This window comes from Equus quagga, chromosome 11, assembly GCF_021613505.1.
Source record: "Equus quagga isolate Etosha38 chromosome 11, UCLA_HA_Equagga_1.0, whole genome shotgun sequence".
NCBI lineage: Eukaryota > Metazoa > Chordata > Mammalia > Perissodactyla > Equidae > Equus > Equus quagga.
The window spans coordinates 7801644-7821737 of NC_060277.1; the positions used below are offsets into that span (position 1 = coordinate 7801644).

General features: G+C 36.1%; 1 protein-coding gene across 5 annotated transcripts in view; it reads right to left on the reverse strand.

Annotated features, from left to right (window-relative positions):
• Nucleotides 1–20094, reverse strand: part of LAMA2 (laminin subunit alpha 2) — a 531319-nt gene that overhangs the window by 61583 nt on the left and 449642 nt on the right. For 4 of the 5 annotated variants that reach the window (XM_046676887.1, XM_046676886.1, XM_046676885.1 and 1 more), the window contains 5 exons: nucleotides 18600–18702; nucleotides 8378–8494; nucleotides 7248–7430; nucleotides 5692–5697; nucleotides 2871–3025 (listed from right to left, as the gene is read on the reverse strand). In XM_046676887.1, the coding sequence (XP_046532843.1) occupies nucleotides 2871–3025; nucleotides 5692–5697; nucleotides 7248–7430; nucleotides 8378–8494; nucleotides 18600–18702 (564 nt within the window). The remainder of the gene's footprint in view (nucleotides 1–2870; nucleotides 3026–5691; nucleotides 5698–7247; nucleotides 7431–8377; nucleotides 8495–18599; nucleotides 18703–20094) is intronic. The other variant, XM_046676884.1, reaches the window with a different exon arrangement.

The following is a 20094-nucleotide window of genomic DNA, read 5'->3' on the forward strand; positions in this document are numbered from 1 at the left end:
TTCATAGCTATTAATCTCTCCAACTAGATACCTTGTGTTTTGATTTCCACGTATAGATATTTCTTTTAACTAACTTAAAACAGGCAAATCAAAATGCAGTATTTACAAATTTCTCTGGAAGAAATCTCTGGTATATATCCTTCTCATTAGATAGAAGAAATTTCTGAAACACAATCATCCTCCTAGGATATTTGATTCTACAAATTATTATTATTTCTAACATGAACCCTTAGTAAGACTTCTAAATAAAAATCACTGAACACTAGGTATCTCTAAGGCATTTCTCATACAACACTGTTTACCAATTCATCCTCAGGACCTCAATTAAACATTACCGAGGATCCCATTATTGTATCTATTGGATTTTCACTGCATTTTTTTCATCCGGTAACTAGGTCATTCATTTAAAAAAGAGTACCAGCCACTCAGTTTCAGAGTCAACAAACCAAAAGAAGGCTACCTGAAAAGAAATGTCTTTAATTCCTTGGTCACACTGAGTATGTGTTAGGGCCACATCTAGACACTAACGCCAGATTACAAATATATTTGTAAATCAGGCAAATGTCATCTTCAATTAGTATAAAACTCATTTGGAAAAAATTTGGCTGCTTCCATATTTCTAACATCTTACAAAAAATACAGCACTTTGTTGTAACTTCCATTTCCAAAAGTGATTGAAAATTTCCTTAAAAGGCATGGACAATAGTTACTTTTTCTAGCATTAATTTTATACTTCTCTTTCATTTCGTATTTTGAGGCAGGTTTTCTATATTTACATGTCAGAATTTTAGCTTTTTCCCTAAGGGATGGGGGGTAAGATGGGGAAGCACTTACAACTGATGACCATACCGGCATATTTTTAGATTTCTTTACAATGAAGAAATAATAAAAACGTCCAGAATTCTCCACTTGACAACTAAGTCAGAAAATGTGGCTAAGTGTTTAGTTCAAAATAGAATATTTACTATTTTTGCTTATTCAAGCTTAACATTACAAAATATAGGAGTGATATATCAATTTCTTCCATTCTCTTGTCACTGCCACTGTTACAGTTGGGTCTCTTGTTAAATTTGCTTCCTTCTTTCTAGTTTCTCTCATCTCCTTCAAAAACTACTTCCCGATTCATATTCAAAAAGCACAGCTCTTATTCTATTACATTTCACATTCAAGAACTTTCAGCTTCTCCTCCCCAGTGAGGTTTATCCCAGGTACGATTGTACCCAAATGAAACTGCTTAATTTACTAGTCAAGGATTGACAAGACCTGGCCTCCACTGACCTTTCCAGTTTAATGCCGGTAATCTTGGCAAAGTAGGCTGCTCTTTCATGAAATGACTCTGAAGCTTCCTTCTCTCTCAGCCTTGGCTTCTCATCCCTCTTCTTAGAATGCTCTCCCTTGTCATCCTCCCCTCTCATGTCCAGCACTGTCCCGCTTCATGGCCTGGCTCAATCCTTCCCTTCAGGAATTCTTCTGGTCTTTACAAGAGGTGGTCTTTCCTTTCAGAACTTTATAGCACTTCCTTTTGCTCATGTGATATAGCACAATATTCTGCATTATCTTCGAGTTGTGTACACATCTTATTTCTTCTACTACACTATAAACTTAGAGTAGAACTCGTTCATCTTTGCGTACCTCACAGCAAGTAGCCTTGAACATAGGAGATGCTTTTTCTACACTGGCTAAATCTTAGATAAAACTCCAAAACTTGGAGTAACATCTGACTTATTTCGACCTTGTACTTCACATCTAGAATGATCAAATGTCATCATCATGCCTACATGGTTTTCATATTGAACTCGATGTATGTCCTCTCAACCCTATATGTTTCTTTTACTTTGAGCTCATATGCATCATCTTCACTAATCTTTCTGTCATCTTCTAAATTTTTCTTCAGTAAGTCGTGAATTCCTTTTCAAGGTTCCCCTTGAACTTACTGTCTTGGCCTTGTTTAGCAGTATCAGATATGATAAGGAGGAAAAAGGATATACTGTCAATCAGTCATCATATTCTTGGCTGCTACTAAAAACCATATAAATTTTATGGACCAACAAAGGTCATTTCTGGTAATTCTAGCTCCACAGTTCAGAAAATGGAATTTTCGAGATGGAAGACTTGAGAATCTAAAAAGATTTGAGTTTAAACCTGACAACAAAAAAACTGTTAATTTTTTTTCTTCTATGTCTAAAATCATCATGAGATGACTTTACTAGGCCAGATGAAGTTTCATATTGGCACTTAACAATTCTGCCCTGGTTCATTAGGGTGCTACCTTCTAGAAATTTCTGCTTCTATCTGAATGGTTTTCTAAATGAGTTAATAAATAGCAAAATTTTGAGACAAGTGAGGTGTTTCCTATTCTTACTCCAAAAATTAAAAAGAGATTGTAGAAATTGTAACCAAAATGTTTTTGTTGTTGCTTGTGCTCAGACAAAAGAATGTGTAGAAAATAATGGCTCTTCTTTGCTGTTACTCCATATAACCTTGTTCATTCATTCCTGCTACAACCCCACTCTTTGGCCTTTTTTGATTTCATCAAGGGCAAGGCACTCTCATCCATGCCTTTTTAGTATACAATAATAAGGTTTCCATTCTTGATATTTGAATTACTTTGTTCAAACAATAATAAAATATATCAGAATTCCCATTTCTAAAACTACAAATGGTGATTATTCTTCTCATGAAATGCCTTTTGAAATTTATGAAAAAAAAAATCTAACCTTCCATCCTCCCTTCCAACCCCAACTAGCTTCAAGTTAAAGAAATAGAACCAGGAGTCATACAACACGATATGTTGGGGGCAGGCATTCCTTCTGGGGATAATATCCCAAATTACAATCAGTTACTGACACTGAAAAATCAAAAGAGCTTACAGAATTGGCTTGTTTCCGGGCTTGGTTTATCAGTTCCTTTATCTCAGAGATGTTTTTCTTCAGGTTATCCTCAAGTTCCTTGATGGGTTTGAGTTTATCTATCAGCCGATCAGCCTCTTGTTCTAGATTTTTCACAGTGGCATCTGCATCTGCAACTGCAAAGAACAAAATTAGTACATACCACACACACATCGTACACACACAGAAATGAAAATAGCAGTATGCTCAACTAAATAATTGAAAGGACTTTGTCTTATCCACATGACAAAAGCAAGGCCAAGGCTGTTGAAGCAAAGTCTGTGATGGCAAATGGGAATATTTAGTTTGGACTCAAGCAGGACAGAGGAGGAGAGGTTAGAGAAAGAGAGCCAACACAGGCTTTGGGATTCAGGTGCAAGTCAGCATGGAAGGTAGAGAATATGAAGAACTCAATTCAGTGCTTCAGCCAAAAAGCTAACTTTTATAGTATAGAACTTCAGTCATACATCAAGGAAATGAAAGCATCTTTAAAATGTCACCTAGTCTGTCCAGGCCAGAACTGTATTTAAATCAGAGTTCCCACACAAAATTGTTTTTCTTTCTTTTTCTCACTGCCTTTGCACATCTTACAGAAGCTATCAAAATATCTTCCGAAAAACATTTCAGTGTTGAACAACCTTTAGACTGAGGCCTGTCTTACATTTTAATTGAATCTTTCCTCTGCAGTTCATTTTCATTTTGAAGAATACCTGATTATCCTGCTCTCTATATTAGGTTGAACCATATTAAAGTGCCGTTTTTGTAGGTTAAAAAGAAAGGGTTGAATATTGACAGTTTCAAAAGAGGTTTAACCCTAAAATAATTGAAAGTTATCACTGATCCCTAGACTCTTCGCACGTGCTTTTCATAGGAGGGCAAACGACACATGGAAAACCAATTATTCTATCTCTAGGATGCTAGCAGTCTTATCCAAAGCATGCCATTTGTTATCTGACTGAGGCTGTATTGTTCTGCTTTCTGTCATTGTGACTCTGATGAAAAAATGAACTGCTTCAGGTCCAAGGCTATTTGCCCTGCTAGACGATGAATGATCTGCTCCTTGGCTGACATTGGACCACTGAGAGCTAGTCCTCAGAAATAAATCAAACGTGTTCAAAAGGAAGGAAATTATTATTTTTAAACTAGGCTTGAAAGTATTTTGAATTCATGCTCATAAATATGAGTTATATTGTTAGGGATGTTTAAAAGGACCATAAGTCTATTATTAACTTTAACTAATAGAGTTGCTAGGGCAAGACCTGAGTATTTTCTTCCTGAAATGCAGGTTATTGGGGTCAAAGTCCTCGTTACATAATGGTACAAATATTCAACATAAACACAGTTACTCCTTTGTTATGTACACTTTTAACAAACCATTTGTCCATTTTTCCCTTCCTTTAAATTTCCAGCATTACTTTGGTTTCTATAGATTATTCTAGAATTCAGGAAAAATGATTTAGATCTAGGTTCACGGGAAAGAGGACAAAAGAGTTTAGCTAAAACTACTCAGGCTTAGGCAAATAATGGATCCTCTTCTTCTAAGCACCCAGAAGTTTTCATCAAACGTTTCAAAATGTAATCTGGGGGTTTTGCCTTCCTCTTGTTTTTTTCGCCTCCTTCTTCTGGAGCAGTTGAAGTCAAACAGAAATGATCTTCCCGAAGGTTTTAAAAATCAATCATCTGTGATAATGAGTCTGATCCTTCCTTGTGCAGCAGTTTTTGAAAACTTCTGGCTTTCTCCTATAATTATTTGTGTAGATTTTTAAATCACTTCTGACAACAGATTTTGATAACAATGTTTTTCTAGAAAATTATCTATCTCTTTTAGGCTTTAAAATTTATTAGCGTAAAGTTTTGCCAAGCATTCTCTAATGAGTTAAATTTCCTCCCTTATCTAGTTAGAGCTCCTTTTAGAAATTTGCCTATTTGTGCTTTATTTTTCTTATGTCTGCCAAACAACTAAAATTTTTTATTTTTATAGTCCTAAAGATTTACCTCTTAGATTTATCAAGTCTATTATGTTTCTGTCTTCTAACTCATTAACATTTTTTTCATTTTCTTTCTTTTGGTTAATTTTATTTTGTCTAACTTTATAGGGTTGATTGCCAATTTTAAATTGTTTATTTCAACGCATATAAAATAACATAGTTGTCCTCATTTTCCACTGAGGACAGTGTTGGTCATCTTTCTCGGGTTTTGATATATTGGATTTTATTACTATTATTTTATATTTTGCACTTTTAGTTTTGACTTTGAATTTAAACTATGAAATGTTTAAGAGAGATTATTTTTATGTCCCAATCGTTGCTCATTTGCTAAGATTTAATTTTATTATGTGCTTCTCCAATTATAATTCTCTAGAAGTTGAGAATAATTACTTATAAGGAGGGAGAAAGTAAGCTTCAGGAGAGCAAAGCAACAACAACAATATAGACCTAATCTACTTTATTGCTACTGCAAAGAAGTCATTTGAGCATCACTGGCTGCATTTGTGTTAGAAGCATCATAATTTAGTTCAATCTGTGGATGAATTCAGTCTTCTGCTTTTATGAGGGCATCATACAGACATTTAACTAATTTTTTATAACATAATTAAAAACATTTTATGTCAAACACACCCACATACTAACTTTTTGCAAGGGAAGATTCCTTTTATATATCTGGCATTAATGCTGCGACACTGGAAAGAATATGTAATGTTTAAAGCAATACCCATACATGGTAACATGCAAAGCTGAGGCTTTTTGCAATAGGCAATCAAGCATAAAGTTACTAAAAGGTATGCGAGTAAACATATACATACTGATTTCTGCAGGTAATTGCATATGGAAGTAAAACAAAAAGAAATTAGAAAATTCATGAGGAAATATTTTTTATAGATATTGATAGTGACTATCAAAAAATGATACTTTTCACAATAGGTGCTAATTACAAACACACCCCATTTTAAGTTAAAGTGTTATCAAATAAAAGTACTCAAAACCATGTCATTTAGCCAGCTATTTTTCATATTAAAAGCTTTATTACAATGTTCTAATAAGACAGGAAACAGATCTAGTTTAATTAATGTTACAGATAATTAACCATCTCTTGACAGAGGATAGGATCAAAAAAATTAAGGGTAAATATTATGAAGAGGCCACCATCAGTTGAGAATCATTCTGAAATTGAATGAAATATCTTAAATTATAAAATAAGTAAAAGAGAGAGTGAAACTTACTTTAAAACTTATTTTCATTCCTTTTTTGGGGTAAATATTGTGATTAGGCATGCCTCTGAACCACTTATTCAGACAAAATCTTTGAACTGCAGAGTGAAGCTATCTCTGGGCTTACATAAGAAAAAATTTAAAAATGATTCTATCTGCTCTTTTTCTTCCTTGAAGAAACGGTGAGGAACAAATCCTTCTCCCTAGCTCCGAAGTGCACGCCATATGCGTTTGCACTCTTCCTTCCTTATGAAGGAGTCGTGCTAATAACGTCTATCATGGCACAGCATCATTAGCACTTGATCGGAGGCGAGGGTATGAAATCAGGCTGCACTCTCCTAAATAGCATCTGGATTATACAGCATATAGTGTCAATAACAGTGTTTTTGTTATTGCACTCTGCAAATACTTTGATACCCAGTGAAAATGTTGGTATATAAAGAGGGCTAGTTTCTTAAGAGTGACAAGTACCAAAAAATCAAGCATCTCCTTTGGTGAAATCATGTAACAGAATAACATCTTATCACTTGATAGAATAGAAAAAAGAATACAAAAAATTCTAATGTTTATTGACTATACTTAATAAATGATCATTTATTACATTCTCTCACATTTTCTCAGTAAATCCTTATTAACTCAATATAATTTGATGCAATGTACAAAAGATGTGCAGAAATAGTCTTCTTTAGAAACTGGAAAAATAATTTCCTGAAAATGTTAGCTAACTGCAATCTAAATAATAAAATAGTAATATTTTTGAATTTTAACGCTTGTCCAGTCGATACCATTTTAATACCCTGTTCTAATAGAATTGCTGATGTGTATGCTCCTTGACACCTATGCTCACCAACTCTGAAGATGTGATTTCCCAAGTACAACTGCATTTTCAATGACCAAATGTCACCCAGACTGAGCATTCCTAACTTCCTCTTGATTGGACAAAATTTGGATGAAAAAAGCTCTGGTGCAGAGCTGGGAGGCTTGGGTTCTAGTTCTGGAGCTGCAGGACACTCAATTCCTGAGCCACATCTGTGAAACTAGAGGGACAGACTACGTCACTATGATGGTCTCTTCCAGTCTAACAGTTAGGAGTCTAGGATATTCTATAGTGTGAAGAAATAAGAGACATAAGGTCAAAAAGGAGATCTTACTGTTCTTCGAAGGATCTTTAATCACAGCATTTGTTTTGGCCACGCTGTCTGCCAGCTGATTGTAATTTTTCTTCAGGCCGTCCAAGTTCTGGTGGAGATCTTTAATCTGTGCCAGCACATCTTTTGCCGTGTCATTGGCTTGTCTTGCTTTGTCCTTAATGGCTTGCAGTTTAGCGGCTGTGTCTGTCAGCAGAAGAGGGTGCGCGAATCAAAACAAAAAGTCTGGAGTGAGTGGCTTAATCCATGCTTGTCAAAGGGAGGCTGCGGCTGGCTGACCTCCGGTCCCACACGTACAAAGGGAAAGGCTGAACTCTGTCCCACTCACTTGTAGCAAATGAAGTCAATTTTTAGCTAAATTAAATTTTCTCAGGAACCTTTGCCATGAATACGTGATTAGCTCTTAAGATAGCAAAGTGATGATTCTAAATGTTCATTGTATAAGGGTATACTGTGACTTGCTGCTGAACACACTAAAGAGAGAAATTTATCCACATGAGTCATATCGCTTCATCAAAATGAGGTTTAGGATTTAAGCTGCGCATCTAAAAGGGGAAAAATGAATATATTTCAGTTTAAGGACAGAGAGGCTTTCTCAGGTATGTTTGACCACGTGTTTGTGTATTTATTTCTGTTTTCAGCATTGAAAATCTTCCACATATGTCCTTACTTACTACTGAAGAGGTGACATGAAAATCTGGAAAGTTACTTAGGTTTTTTTAATGTTACAAAAGTAAAAATCATTAAGATTTTAATATTTCCTGTGTTGTATAAATGTATGCATTTGTTTCCTTGATCATAAATTGTATAAAGAAAGTATACCGTACATATATAGATGCCTATAGTATGTGTAGATTTGGGGTTAAGACCACAGGCTCTGAAATTAAACTGCAGGGTTCAAATCTCATATATGCCACTTTTAACAATGACCCTCGGGATCTGTGCCTCAGTGTGTCACCTGTAAAGTGGGGATAATAATGCTAGTCACCTTCTAGGATTAGTATGAGGATTATGTACTCTTCACAATTTCCTGACAACAGTACAAGTGTAAAGTTTAAAAAAATGGTAAAAGTTAGAACATTTTTCACAAGTTCAGGTCAACTGACACAGGTTGCAGTGTCCTTGATGCTTACCATTTGGAATGGCCGATAACTTTCCCAAAGTGTCGTTCAGAGCTCTCAGGAGATCCCCATTTCTCTCATTGGCATTTTCCAATCTGGCGATCAAGCCATTCAGACGGTCATCATTTTCTGTGGACAGGTAACAAAAAAGGATGAAACAATCTTAATCATCTCTGTGCTTATACCTGGCTATACAATTTCAGGTTATTTTGACTTAAAGTTAATAAAAAGCAAGAAAATTGATCTAATTCATTTAATTTATTGGCATCTGTCCATAAATATATTTGAGATCATAATAAATGTGTTTATATGACCATTTGACTCTTCAACAGAGTCAACAATGTTCAACAATTATGTTTTCTTCTTGATATCTGATCTTTATCTGACTTAATTTGATGGGTTTTCTATGGAGAAAAAAACTTCAAAATAATCTGTCTTTGGGGCTGGCCTAGCAGTGTAGTGGTTAAGTTTGCATGCTCCACTTGGGTGGCCTGGGGTTCACAGGTTCGAATCCCAGGCACAGACCTATATATGGCTTATCAAGCTATGCTGTGGTGGTGTCCCACATACAAAATAGAGGAAGATTGGCACAGATGTAGCTCAGGGACAAGCTTCCTCACGCAAAAAGAGGAAAGCTGTCAACAGCTGTTAGCTCAGGGCCAATCTTCCTCATCAAAAAAAAAGAAAAGAAAAAGAAGCAGTCTTTTATTGCATTTGTAATGATGCCTGCTTGACATCATTCCCATTAATGTTACTTATTTTAAAAATTTTATTATCAAAATGGATCATTGGATTACCTTTCAAAAATCTCAAATCAATATGATTATTAAGCAGAATCTCCCACTTTCAGTAAACATCCTATTAATATTTATTTGAAACAGAAAAAAAATCAAAGGAATGGAAAAACAACTTCTGGCACATTTCTTCTAAACTGTCATTTTTTAATAGAGAAAACAATGTTTTACAAATTGCCTTCAAACAGGCAAATTATATCAGTTTTTTCTCACTACCTTAGCATGATTTCTTTAACTAACATTAAAAATATCACTTACTAGAGATAATGCAATAACACAAGTGCAAATTGTCCAGCTTCTTTCCTCTAGTTTTTAACATTGCCCAAACTTCAGGGTAGTTCATATTATAATAGTAACTAAGCAATTTAGAGTTTGAGTGTAACAATATAAAGAGTGAAAGTTATGAAATCTTTTAGAGGAAAGTAAATAAAGGGTGATTCTGCTGACAGAAGAGTGTAAGTTTAGAAATCTTGCTTAGTTACGTATCCAACCGCAAGTGTACCTTAAAACCGGATCTTTCCTTTTCTTACGTCATTTATTAGTGAACAGTGGAATTGAAAAAATGAAAGATGTAAAACCCTATGCTTCCTGCAATACTTTTTTACCTCTTTTGACTCGATAAAGCAGATCATTTCTTGACGATATTTTATATAGTTTATTATGCAATAATATTTACTCCCTTAGCAGATGCATACTAATTGTTTAAATTAGTTTCATAGAAATGCAAAATGTAAATAAAAGTGGAGTCCCCAAGTAAGACGGAGCATTGAGAAAGAACCAGGAAAGAGGGAGCCCCCTCCTGGCCTGGGCTGGCCAACATTTCATGGTGATAGTAATGACCGGCAGTCGCTGAGTCCGTGTATGTGCCGCAGTTAGGGATACAATCCTTACGACCACTTTTATGATGTATATACTATTACCATCTCTGACTTACAAGGGAAGAAATTGAGGCTTAGAGAATTTTAGCAAGTTTCCTAAGTTCTCATGGTTAGTAAATGGGAGAATTCAGATTCAAGTCCATGCAGTCACATTCCAGAAATTATGCTGGCTCGCTCTTAACCACTGCATTCTACCAGTACTGGAGGTCAAAACCAGGGATCTGTAAAGCGTGTTAGGTAGTGCTCCCCCAGCCCCGACCTGGTCCCTATCCTTTCCCCCTCTCTTCCTCCAGTCCAATCTTTCCCTCTCATCCTCTCCTCTGTTGCCTTAAAAATTGTTCACAGTTAAAGAAATCATATGAACCTCACGTAAGCTATACATATACTCAAACTGGAATGATTTGAAGAGGATTAGCAATACCTACATGTAAAATGATAGGCAAATGTGAAAATGTTCCACATTTTTAAGGATAATGAGCAAAATATAGGAATAGGCAGATCACAAAAAAATAAATAGAAATAATCAATTACCAAATTAAAATAAAGCACCCAACCTTATTATAATTAAAGAACAGTAAAGTGAAGGAACAGTGAGTTACTATTTCTCATCTCTCAGATTGGGAAAAGTTAAATATGTGATAATACCACATGCTCACAAGAGTGTTGGTGGAAGTGCAAATTGATGTCGTATTTTGAAGAATAATTTAATAAATTTATTAGAATTTTAAATAGACATGTATTTGGCCCAGCAATTGCGCTGTCAGAAATTTACCCTACAGATATACTTTCAAAAGTTTATCAATGCGTATCTTCTAGGATATTCATTAGATCTTTATTTATAATAGCAAAAATAGAGAAATAGCAAAATTGCTTAGTACTAGGGACTGTTTATATCAATATGGCATGTCCAAAAATGGTTTCTATGCAATCTTTAAAAAGAATCAGATGAGTAGATGCAGAGGTGAAAAAGAAGATCCTTAAGATCTTTCCATGAAAATAAGCAAGGCCTGCCATACATACACTGACACATACACAAACATTCGGCAAGGGGCGATCCGGTGGTGGGCAGGTGGGGAAAAACACACCAGAGAACTTTGAGCAGACAGGAACTAGCAAGGGGACAAGTGAGGGAGTGAGTGGTGGTGTGAGGTCTGGTGTTCCAAAACCTTTCATTTTATATCTGGTCATGCTGGCTAAATTGTTTTCTCTGTGCATGTATTTCTGCTCTTTTATTTAAAACAGTAAAAAACTACTTCAGCACCCTGAACCGAGGAGGACTGCTATTTGCCAACATGAAGACTGTTGTTTTCATCACTTTCCTGGTACCCAGGGTGGCAGACCAGGAGAGACTACGTCTCACAGAACAGAGCCAGACAGTCTCGATGGGGTTGGGTGTCCACCCCTGGTATATGGAGTGCATCTGGCTTCTTAGAGGATCTGAGCAGGCCACTGGCAGCTGGAGAGCAGCCCTCACCTTTATTGGCTTTCATCTGGGAAGAATAGGAAAGGAAAAGGAAGACAGATAGAGGATCCTTAACTATCAGTGTTCTGGATGTACAAAAGAATATGGAACATATTAATTAATGATCCACTCCATTTCATATAAAGGTTTTATAGGAAGATGGATTAAACCACTGTTATGTTACAGTAATATAAGCATGCAATATTGTTTAAGGCTTCTGCTTTTAAGTTCTGAGCCAAAAACCAGACATCACCGCAAAACAAAGTATAGAATATTCCAGCAAAGCACAACTTTAAAACATCAGTACATCCATTTCAGTCACTAAGATATTATTTTCAACTCTAGTTCCTCAAAACATACTTTCCAAGTAATTAGATTTTCTCCTCTGTCAATCAAAATTCATCTGTCTTTTAATACTTCTGTTATTTTCACTGTGCTAAAATAAAATCTTTGGATAGGTTATTGAAAGTATACTTTCAAAAATAAAGCCACTCTGATTATGACTGTGATATTTATATGAATGCTTTAAGAATAGTTAAGAGACTGCTCTTTTCATATTAACTTGGAAGTCTTCATCAATTAAGGAAATGGAACAGCACAAATTTCATTTCTTAGCTTCTTGATTGGATTTTACTTTTTAAATAATGAAACATTTAAAATGTTCTGGCAAGCAAGATATTCATGTACAGTGGAAAACCATTAATTTAAAGGGCATCACTTGGTTTATCCTATTTTATGCATTCTGATAGCAAGCACTGGCTGAACAATCAGGCCAATTATTCAGAAGAAAGATTGATCTGAAGAACATCTTGTTATTGCCAGCCCTCAAGTTCCAAAGTAGTAATTTTGATCCTCCGCTTTCTATGCTAGAAAGGCAAAATCTGAATATTCTGACTTCGCTCTGATTTCTATGTTTCACCTATTTAATTCTGAGTGCTTCTTCATTTATCCTTTCTTACTCTCTGACCATATTTTCTGAAGTAGCTTCTGGAATTTCTCAAAGCAAATCTAAACATTTTATAGCTTTGTCAATAGAATTAGGTGAGTAGAAGTTGTGCACAGAGAAGAAATGCAGATTTTAAAATGGAAAACTTACAAAACTATAGAAATGAAAACCCAGAAAAATAGGCACTCCAAGTCTGGCTTAAATGAAAAGATAAATGAAGCAGCATGTATCTATAACTAAAATGCAAGGAAGAAAGCATGTGGTCCAGTTTGAACTATCACATGGCCAAAGAAACAGAATTATTGATGGTTAAAAGAAAATCCAACCCAATTCTCTAGTTGTAACTTTTGGAGAACAAGAAAAGGATCCAGGTTATAATCCATTGTGACATTTTATAGAATCTCCTCTCCTTATTTCTTCAGCTCTCGTACCCATAATCCAAGTCATTCTTCTTCATCTTCTCTCTAGACATCACACATCAAATCTCAAAGGCTACACACACCTTCAGCTTTGGCTCTCCCTTTCTCATCTTGTCCTTACACAATAGAAGACAAATGTCCAGGAAAGGGGCTGGCTGAGATAGAGCTCATAAAGTGAGGGGAAGAAGCAGAGCAGTGAGGGTAGACTGTAAACATGCCTGACAAAATCATTTCCCTTTGCTGCATATCCATTGACATTGTACAAGGTAGACATATTCAGAATGAAAATCACTAAGCAGTGTTGTAAGTCACTTCCACGAATAATACACATTTACTCATGTTTACCATGTTCCTGGCATTGTGTTAATGAATTAGAATGAATTAGAGTTTAGTTAAATTATAAATGGTAACATGGAACTATGCTACATACTGTCTCAAAGCTGTTACAAGTTATTTCTTTGATCATCAATAATGTCTTCTGTCACAAAATTCTAGTCATTAAAAATGTGTGTGGTGCAATGAAATTATGATAGGACTCAGAGTTGGAAGATGTAGGTTCAAATGCCATTTCTAGACCCTTTTACACGTGTATGATGAGGATGACACCTTCTTTCATATGATTGATATGAGAAATAAATTGGAAGATGTATGAGAAAGTACTGGATTTACCACAGGCAGGCAGTAAATGGTTACAAAACAATTCACAATGGCTTGATAATTCACATTGGTTTGATAACTGCCCTGGTGTGTTTATCAGTTTCCAATAATGTTGAAAACAGTTTTCAACTAAATATAAGAATGATTTTTACAGATTTTAATGGAAATGTTCTATTTGACTATTCAATCTCATGTAGTTAAGTTCCTCAAATGCAATTTTTATTTTTTATTAATATGATCAGGGTACAAATAAATACCTTGAGAGAATGCTTCTTCCACAGGGTGAAATTCATAGAACTACTATTAATTTTGAAGGGATCTGGTTAAATGGAATCTTATGCCAAATTGCCATCTAGATAACATTTTGCAACGAACTTTTTCATTACCATGACACCAGTCTTATTATGAACAATGACTTTTACAGACTTATGATCACTTCTGATATGCTCCTTTACCAAGAAATAAAGGAATATCCTCTCTTTAGGATTTCTTTGCAAAAAAAATTAATTAATCTATATAAATTTTATTTCCTACAAGTGTGCTTTATCTTTTGTTCTAGAAGTTCCTCAGAATTAGAGAATAGGTTAATCTCTGCAGTGTTTCTACACGTAGTTCTGAAGCACAACATTTGAAACAGGCAAGGGATCTGTATGAGGTCATATGGAAACCTTGATTTGACCTTCCTAGTGATGAGAGATTCCTGTTACTCTTGGGTATTGATCCACTCACTCATTCATTTATCAAACATTTGTTAGGGCCATGAATGTTAATGTGTCATCTTCTGCACTATGGCAGAAGCCCAGAGCTTTTGTCCAGCAGTGATTAAAAGCATCAGTTTTGGAGCCAGACTAACTTGGGCTAAAGTATTGATCTTAGTGTTTCTTCCACTTAAGTGATTTTGTTTTACATATGAGAGGTGGTCAGCTTTGCTAAATTACATAATACATGATTACTCTATACAATTAACTAACCTTATTACATAACATTACATTATATTTTCATCTTTGGATATTTTAAGAACATAAGAGGTACAATAGCCCTCAAGTCACTTTACTGTAATTTTTCATCCACTTACATAGCCCTCTGTCTCCTTAATGTTGAGATTTCTAAAGAACCAGCCCCTTAAATTAACCCCATGACCCAGGGCAGGATTCTGAGACCTGAAGGAAGAGCAGCTGAGCAAGAAAGAAGGCTGGGAGAAATCGAGACCTGCGTCCCTGTCCCTGGCCTCCTGTCAACTGATTTGGTGAGGCTGCTACCCCAGTCTTCCCACCGTTTGTTCTTCTAGTGTCTTTCATGATCTTATTCCATGCTTCCCTTCCCCCAGCTGCTGTTACAAGTTTGGGAGGTGTCCTATTTCAGATTGCCTCTTTTGCTCAGACATGTCTACTAGAGCGACCGAGCACGGGAACTCTGAGATCACTTAATTGGGCCTATGCTTATAGGAAGGCATGTTACTGAGAAACCCTGTCCTGATCCGAGTGTCAAATTAGATCTTGTTCAACATGGGCCCAGAGCTTGATAGTCCCTCTACCACTGTTAGCTGCAACTGAATAAGCTCTTCCTCCCACTAGAGGTCGTATTAAGAAGCCTGAGGAGAGGAGGGAAGGCCTGTTTGTCTGGTGGCAGGATCTCCAAAGACAAGATGTCAGGAGCAAGGGGAGTCCTCGCTTCAGCCAGTGGAATGAGAAACCACAACGACCAGACGGCAAACCCACATATGGTTCCTCCGGGAGGAGCTCTAAAGCCTGACTGTGGGCCTGTAGCCTCCTTTTGTTTTGGCCAGCAGCTATTCCAGAAGAAACTGAATTTTAATACCTTTAAGTAACACAAGTTTTCTCCGGTTCCAATAGTTCCTGCCCTTCTAGGTTTGTCATTATTTTGCCACTTTTCATTTTAACTCCTAAACTGAATCCAACCTTGTTTTATTTTCCCAATTTTCTCTACTCACACTCCAAAGGAGGAACTAAAACTCTGTATGAGGAATCAGCAGTTTCTACTGGAAAAGATTGCTTTGTTGTCTGGACTATGGTAGCCTAGGGGATCCAGGCTTGATTTCATCCATTTAGTCCAAAATTATTTTTTGTCAATGGAGCAGATTTTATTTGCTTTCACACATCTCCTAATGGAAAGGCTGATTCTGGCAAACGGTAGCATGGAAATTCAAAAGGAGTATATCTTTAAGAATAAAAGAACGCTTTAGATAAATTTGACTACTGTATCATACTTTGGTTTCACAGAACTGCAGTATTCCTATTTATTCTCTTTTTCTAACCTAAAATAATAACATAGAATCTTAATAGGTTAGTAATTGCAAGTGTATTACATTCATATCTCAGAACCTTTCTGTATACTTGTCTAGACTGAATGACTGTTTGGAGGATCACAGTATAAAAGGAAACTATGGATTGACTTATAAAAATTAACATTTGGAATAATTTTGGTACTGTTCTCCGTGTTGAACAGCACCACATGTCATGCAATTTACTGATTCAATATTCTCAGGTGTGGGAATAGATCTTTTAATTTCATATGAGTGCCATCTATTTTACAGAAATGTTATCTATTTGTTCCTAAGTAATTAAATAATTTCACTTATTTGGGCAAAGACAAAACTTAGGGATAAATTAAGAAGTAAATAAACTTGAATAGTTACTCTATGATTCTATGTTGTTATTTATATAAGATAAGGTATGTAATTGTAAAATCTTAGTATTCTCAGACTTCTAATACACAATCTTCTACTTCATTCCTTGCCCTGTACACATTCCTTGAGAACCTCGACTGGCTAGTTTATTGATAAAATTTCTCATCAATCTGCAAAATAGTATTAATTCACCTGGTGGTATTAATTTATCTTCTAACTCTTTCACTCGCCAATTTGTACCAAGCCCGGTATCCATCAACGAAACGATTTTTGTCTCCACAGACATTCAACTAGTGCAATGTAGACTGCCTTCAAATCTCAAACGAGTACAAGGGCAAATTTACTTTTAACAAATATGTATTCAAAGATTAAAAAGCAAAACAAATTGCTCCTGGCAAGTTCAGACTCCCTCGAGGCAAGGACAGCATAAAAATGGCAGGGAGCAGCGCTAAGTCATTCATGACTAAAGATCATGAACTAACTGGATTATACTGAATTGAACCAAGTAACAAATTAGAAATATGGAGGGTATACTGGCCTTGCCACTTTTATTCCTTCCCTCTCCAGGTGCCATAGAGAGAGGAATGACTAAATCTGTATTTTAATAGCTGCTGTCAGGAGTTTTGCTCGGTAGGCCTATTTCGGCAGTTCCTGGTGGTAATATATGGCATTTCCCTGATTAACAGCCATTTTATAACTTGGGTAATTGGCCACAAATCAGGGGAATGTCATAATGTAGCAAGAAAACATTCCCATCTCCGTCAGAGCCTTGGCTTGGGTTTTGGGAGGAATTATTACTTGAGTAGTTTGCAGGTTTTCATTACTTTAAATAATGTACTACCTGAACTACAAAAAAAGACATTTAAACTAATGAACATTTCTGTCTCCGAACCCTTTCTACCATACCTGCCCATAGATTTCTTTTTCCCTTGGAAAAAACCCTTAAAAATGGAATTCTTTCTTCCTTTCTATAATACCAGTGTTTGTGGGGAAATAGAGGCCAGGGCAAGGCTGACCCCGTGCTTGCATGACTCACCTTACTCCCCTCCTCCCAGTCCTCGTTCTGGGCAGGGGTATTGGACAGCAAGGAAGACCACAAAGTAATGAGAACAACTCAACTTGTCCAACAGGAAAACGGATTTTGGCTCTTTCCAGTTACTCTTCAGTTTATAAGAAGAGCAATCTCCTGCACAGAATTACGTCTACAAGGGGTCTTATTTCACCTGTGATTCACGGTCCAACAGTTTTACTATCAAAGTGCCATCTATGATGGGGAAGAACTTGTAATTTCATATCAGCCTCTTTTGGAGACCAAGGACTCCTCATTTAAAGCATGACAAATATAAATGATTATAAAACCTCTTCTCTTTCTAAAGTTAGTAAAGACCGACACCATTCCTTTATTTTTTAAAATATGCTTGTTTCCTGATTTGAGTTAGTCACCATGATACTATACACTAGAAACACAAAGTGAAAAAGAAGACCCTATGTCTGTCCTCAAGAAGATGGAATCTAAGTCCCTGGTTGCAGTGGCTAGACAAGTCTATGAGAAAAGTGTGCACAGAGAAGGGGCCTGTAATTCAGATGGGGTGTCAGGTTTCCTGGAGAAGATAACAGTTGAGCTAAGATGTGAAGGTCTGGTAGAAGGTAGTGAGATGAAAAAGAAAGAGGGATGCTGAGGCACTCCAAGGAGAAGGATTAACACTGCGAAGCATGGAGGCTTGGAGGGGGAGCAAGTTTTGGGAGGATCATGAATATTTCAGTAAGGTTGAGGAGATGGATGAAAGCTAGCAGTGGTAAGGAATGAGACTGGAGAGGGAAACAGGAGGCATCTCCAATGAGAAACAGGAGATATTTGAATGAAAAGATAAATATAATAGCTTATCTAGAGAGCAGCAGCTACATTTAATAATACATTTCTAATGCAAAACCCACGATACATCACAGGGTAGATATTTTATGCACTTTGATCCTTGAATTAGGAATAAAATACATGAAAATGTATTTAAAAGGTGTGAATACTTTTCAGAAAATGTGGCCCATTAACAAAATTGAATGTTTCACAAGGACATTTACACCACATCTGCCTGATTAATTCCTTTGTGACTATCATTTCTGAAACCAAAACAAAGTGGGGTTTGGTGCTCTTAAAAACTTATCATACTTTAATTTATAAGTTACTGTACTTTTGATATAGGTGAAATGATGCCATAGAAATTAGGTTTAAAATTATAATAACCCAGTGCAAAATGAGATATGAAGAAAAAATATAAAACTGTTGAGATAGTTTACTTGCATTAAATCTAGATAAGAAAAATAATCATAAAAGTCATGCTAAAACAATGACACTTTTCTGAGAGTGTGATAAAATAGCCTACCAATTACAAGTACAATTAACCTGACAATAATAATAAAGAGAGGTCACACTAACCTTTTACATCATTTGCTAACCTCTTGGCTTCATTAAGAGTCCCGAAGCTTTTCTGAAGGGAGCCTTTGGCATTTTCCTTTAATGAACCCTGAGGACCTGTTGCCTGTGGAGAGAACAAGAAGTATCACATATCTAAAACCATAGGTTTACGAAGTAGAGGTAGCAGGCAGTTGACATACAAGGCTTACTTTCAGGAAAGCATTCTAGGCTACAAATGTAGAATTACAAATTATCAGCACATGTTGGTGATTAAAGTCAGCAGACTGTTTATTGGGAGAAGAGAAGAAGGCCTGGAACAAAACCCTTAGGAATCCCAACATTGAAGGGGCAAGTTTAGAAAGTGGGGCTGACAAGTGACTGAGATTCTGGAGAGGACGAAGAGAAATCAGGAGAGCATGATATTCTGGAAATCAAAAGAAGCATGGCTCGAAGCATGATGGCTGGCAATGTTGCAAGAACATAACTGGTCAGTATTATCAAGTGTTGTAGAAGGGTCAAGCAAATTAAGAACTAAACACATCCACTGACTTTATCCCTGAGCACATTTCTCTTGAGTTGTGGGGTCAGTGGGGAGCACCTCTTGTCCCCTACGTGTTGAAATGAGACAACACACTGCTCCTTTTTTAAATGCATCTCAGAGAACGACGGCGAAACACAGTCTTCTAAGTGACCATCTCGGAGCCACAATCATCTCCTAGCAAAGCTGTATTTGTTGAGGCTTAGATTAAAAGAGGTGACACAAAGATAATAGAATGATATGGAAAAAGAGCCTTTGATTGAATGTCTAGTAGCCATTTTAATAGTATTTGCTTCTCAGCAATCATTACATAATACATTTATACCAAGAGCTAAATCAAATAGGATCTTTTGTGTAAATTTTAAATTGGAAAAGTATTCCAGGGCGCAAGAACAGCTGGAGAACATAAATACTTGTTGTTGAAGCTATGAATTTGAATTCAGGTTACCCCAGACATAACACTCTTCACAGACATCTACAGTGCCTTAGTAACATTTTTTTTTATCAGTCACATTATTTGAGCATTAAACTAGGAAAGATTACGGAACTTGCTACTCTTGTGTAAAAATTTATTGTAAGGTGTTACACCAATAGCTTTCATTTAAATAATCTATTGCTCACAGAACAGATTAGTTATATAATACCATGATATCTACAAAAGGATATATTGGACATATCTACATAAATAAAAAGGGACATCGTGCGTATACATTTAGCACTTGCAAAAAGAGCTGTCTGACTACCCTGGCAGATTATTCTATGGAAAATGGACAGTCTTTTCAACTGAGGACACAGAAATCCTCAGTCCTCTAGTTCCCCTGCAGAGTTAGATACAGTAACATCACGTAAGTGTCATTTATCTTGAAAAAAAGGTTAAGAGCGTCATATAAATGGCACAAATCCAACGTGCCTTACTCAAAGAATAAGCCTTGATTATCCACTCAGGTTCTGTATTTGTTCTAAATTTACATGCAGTTC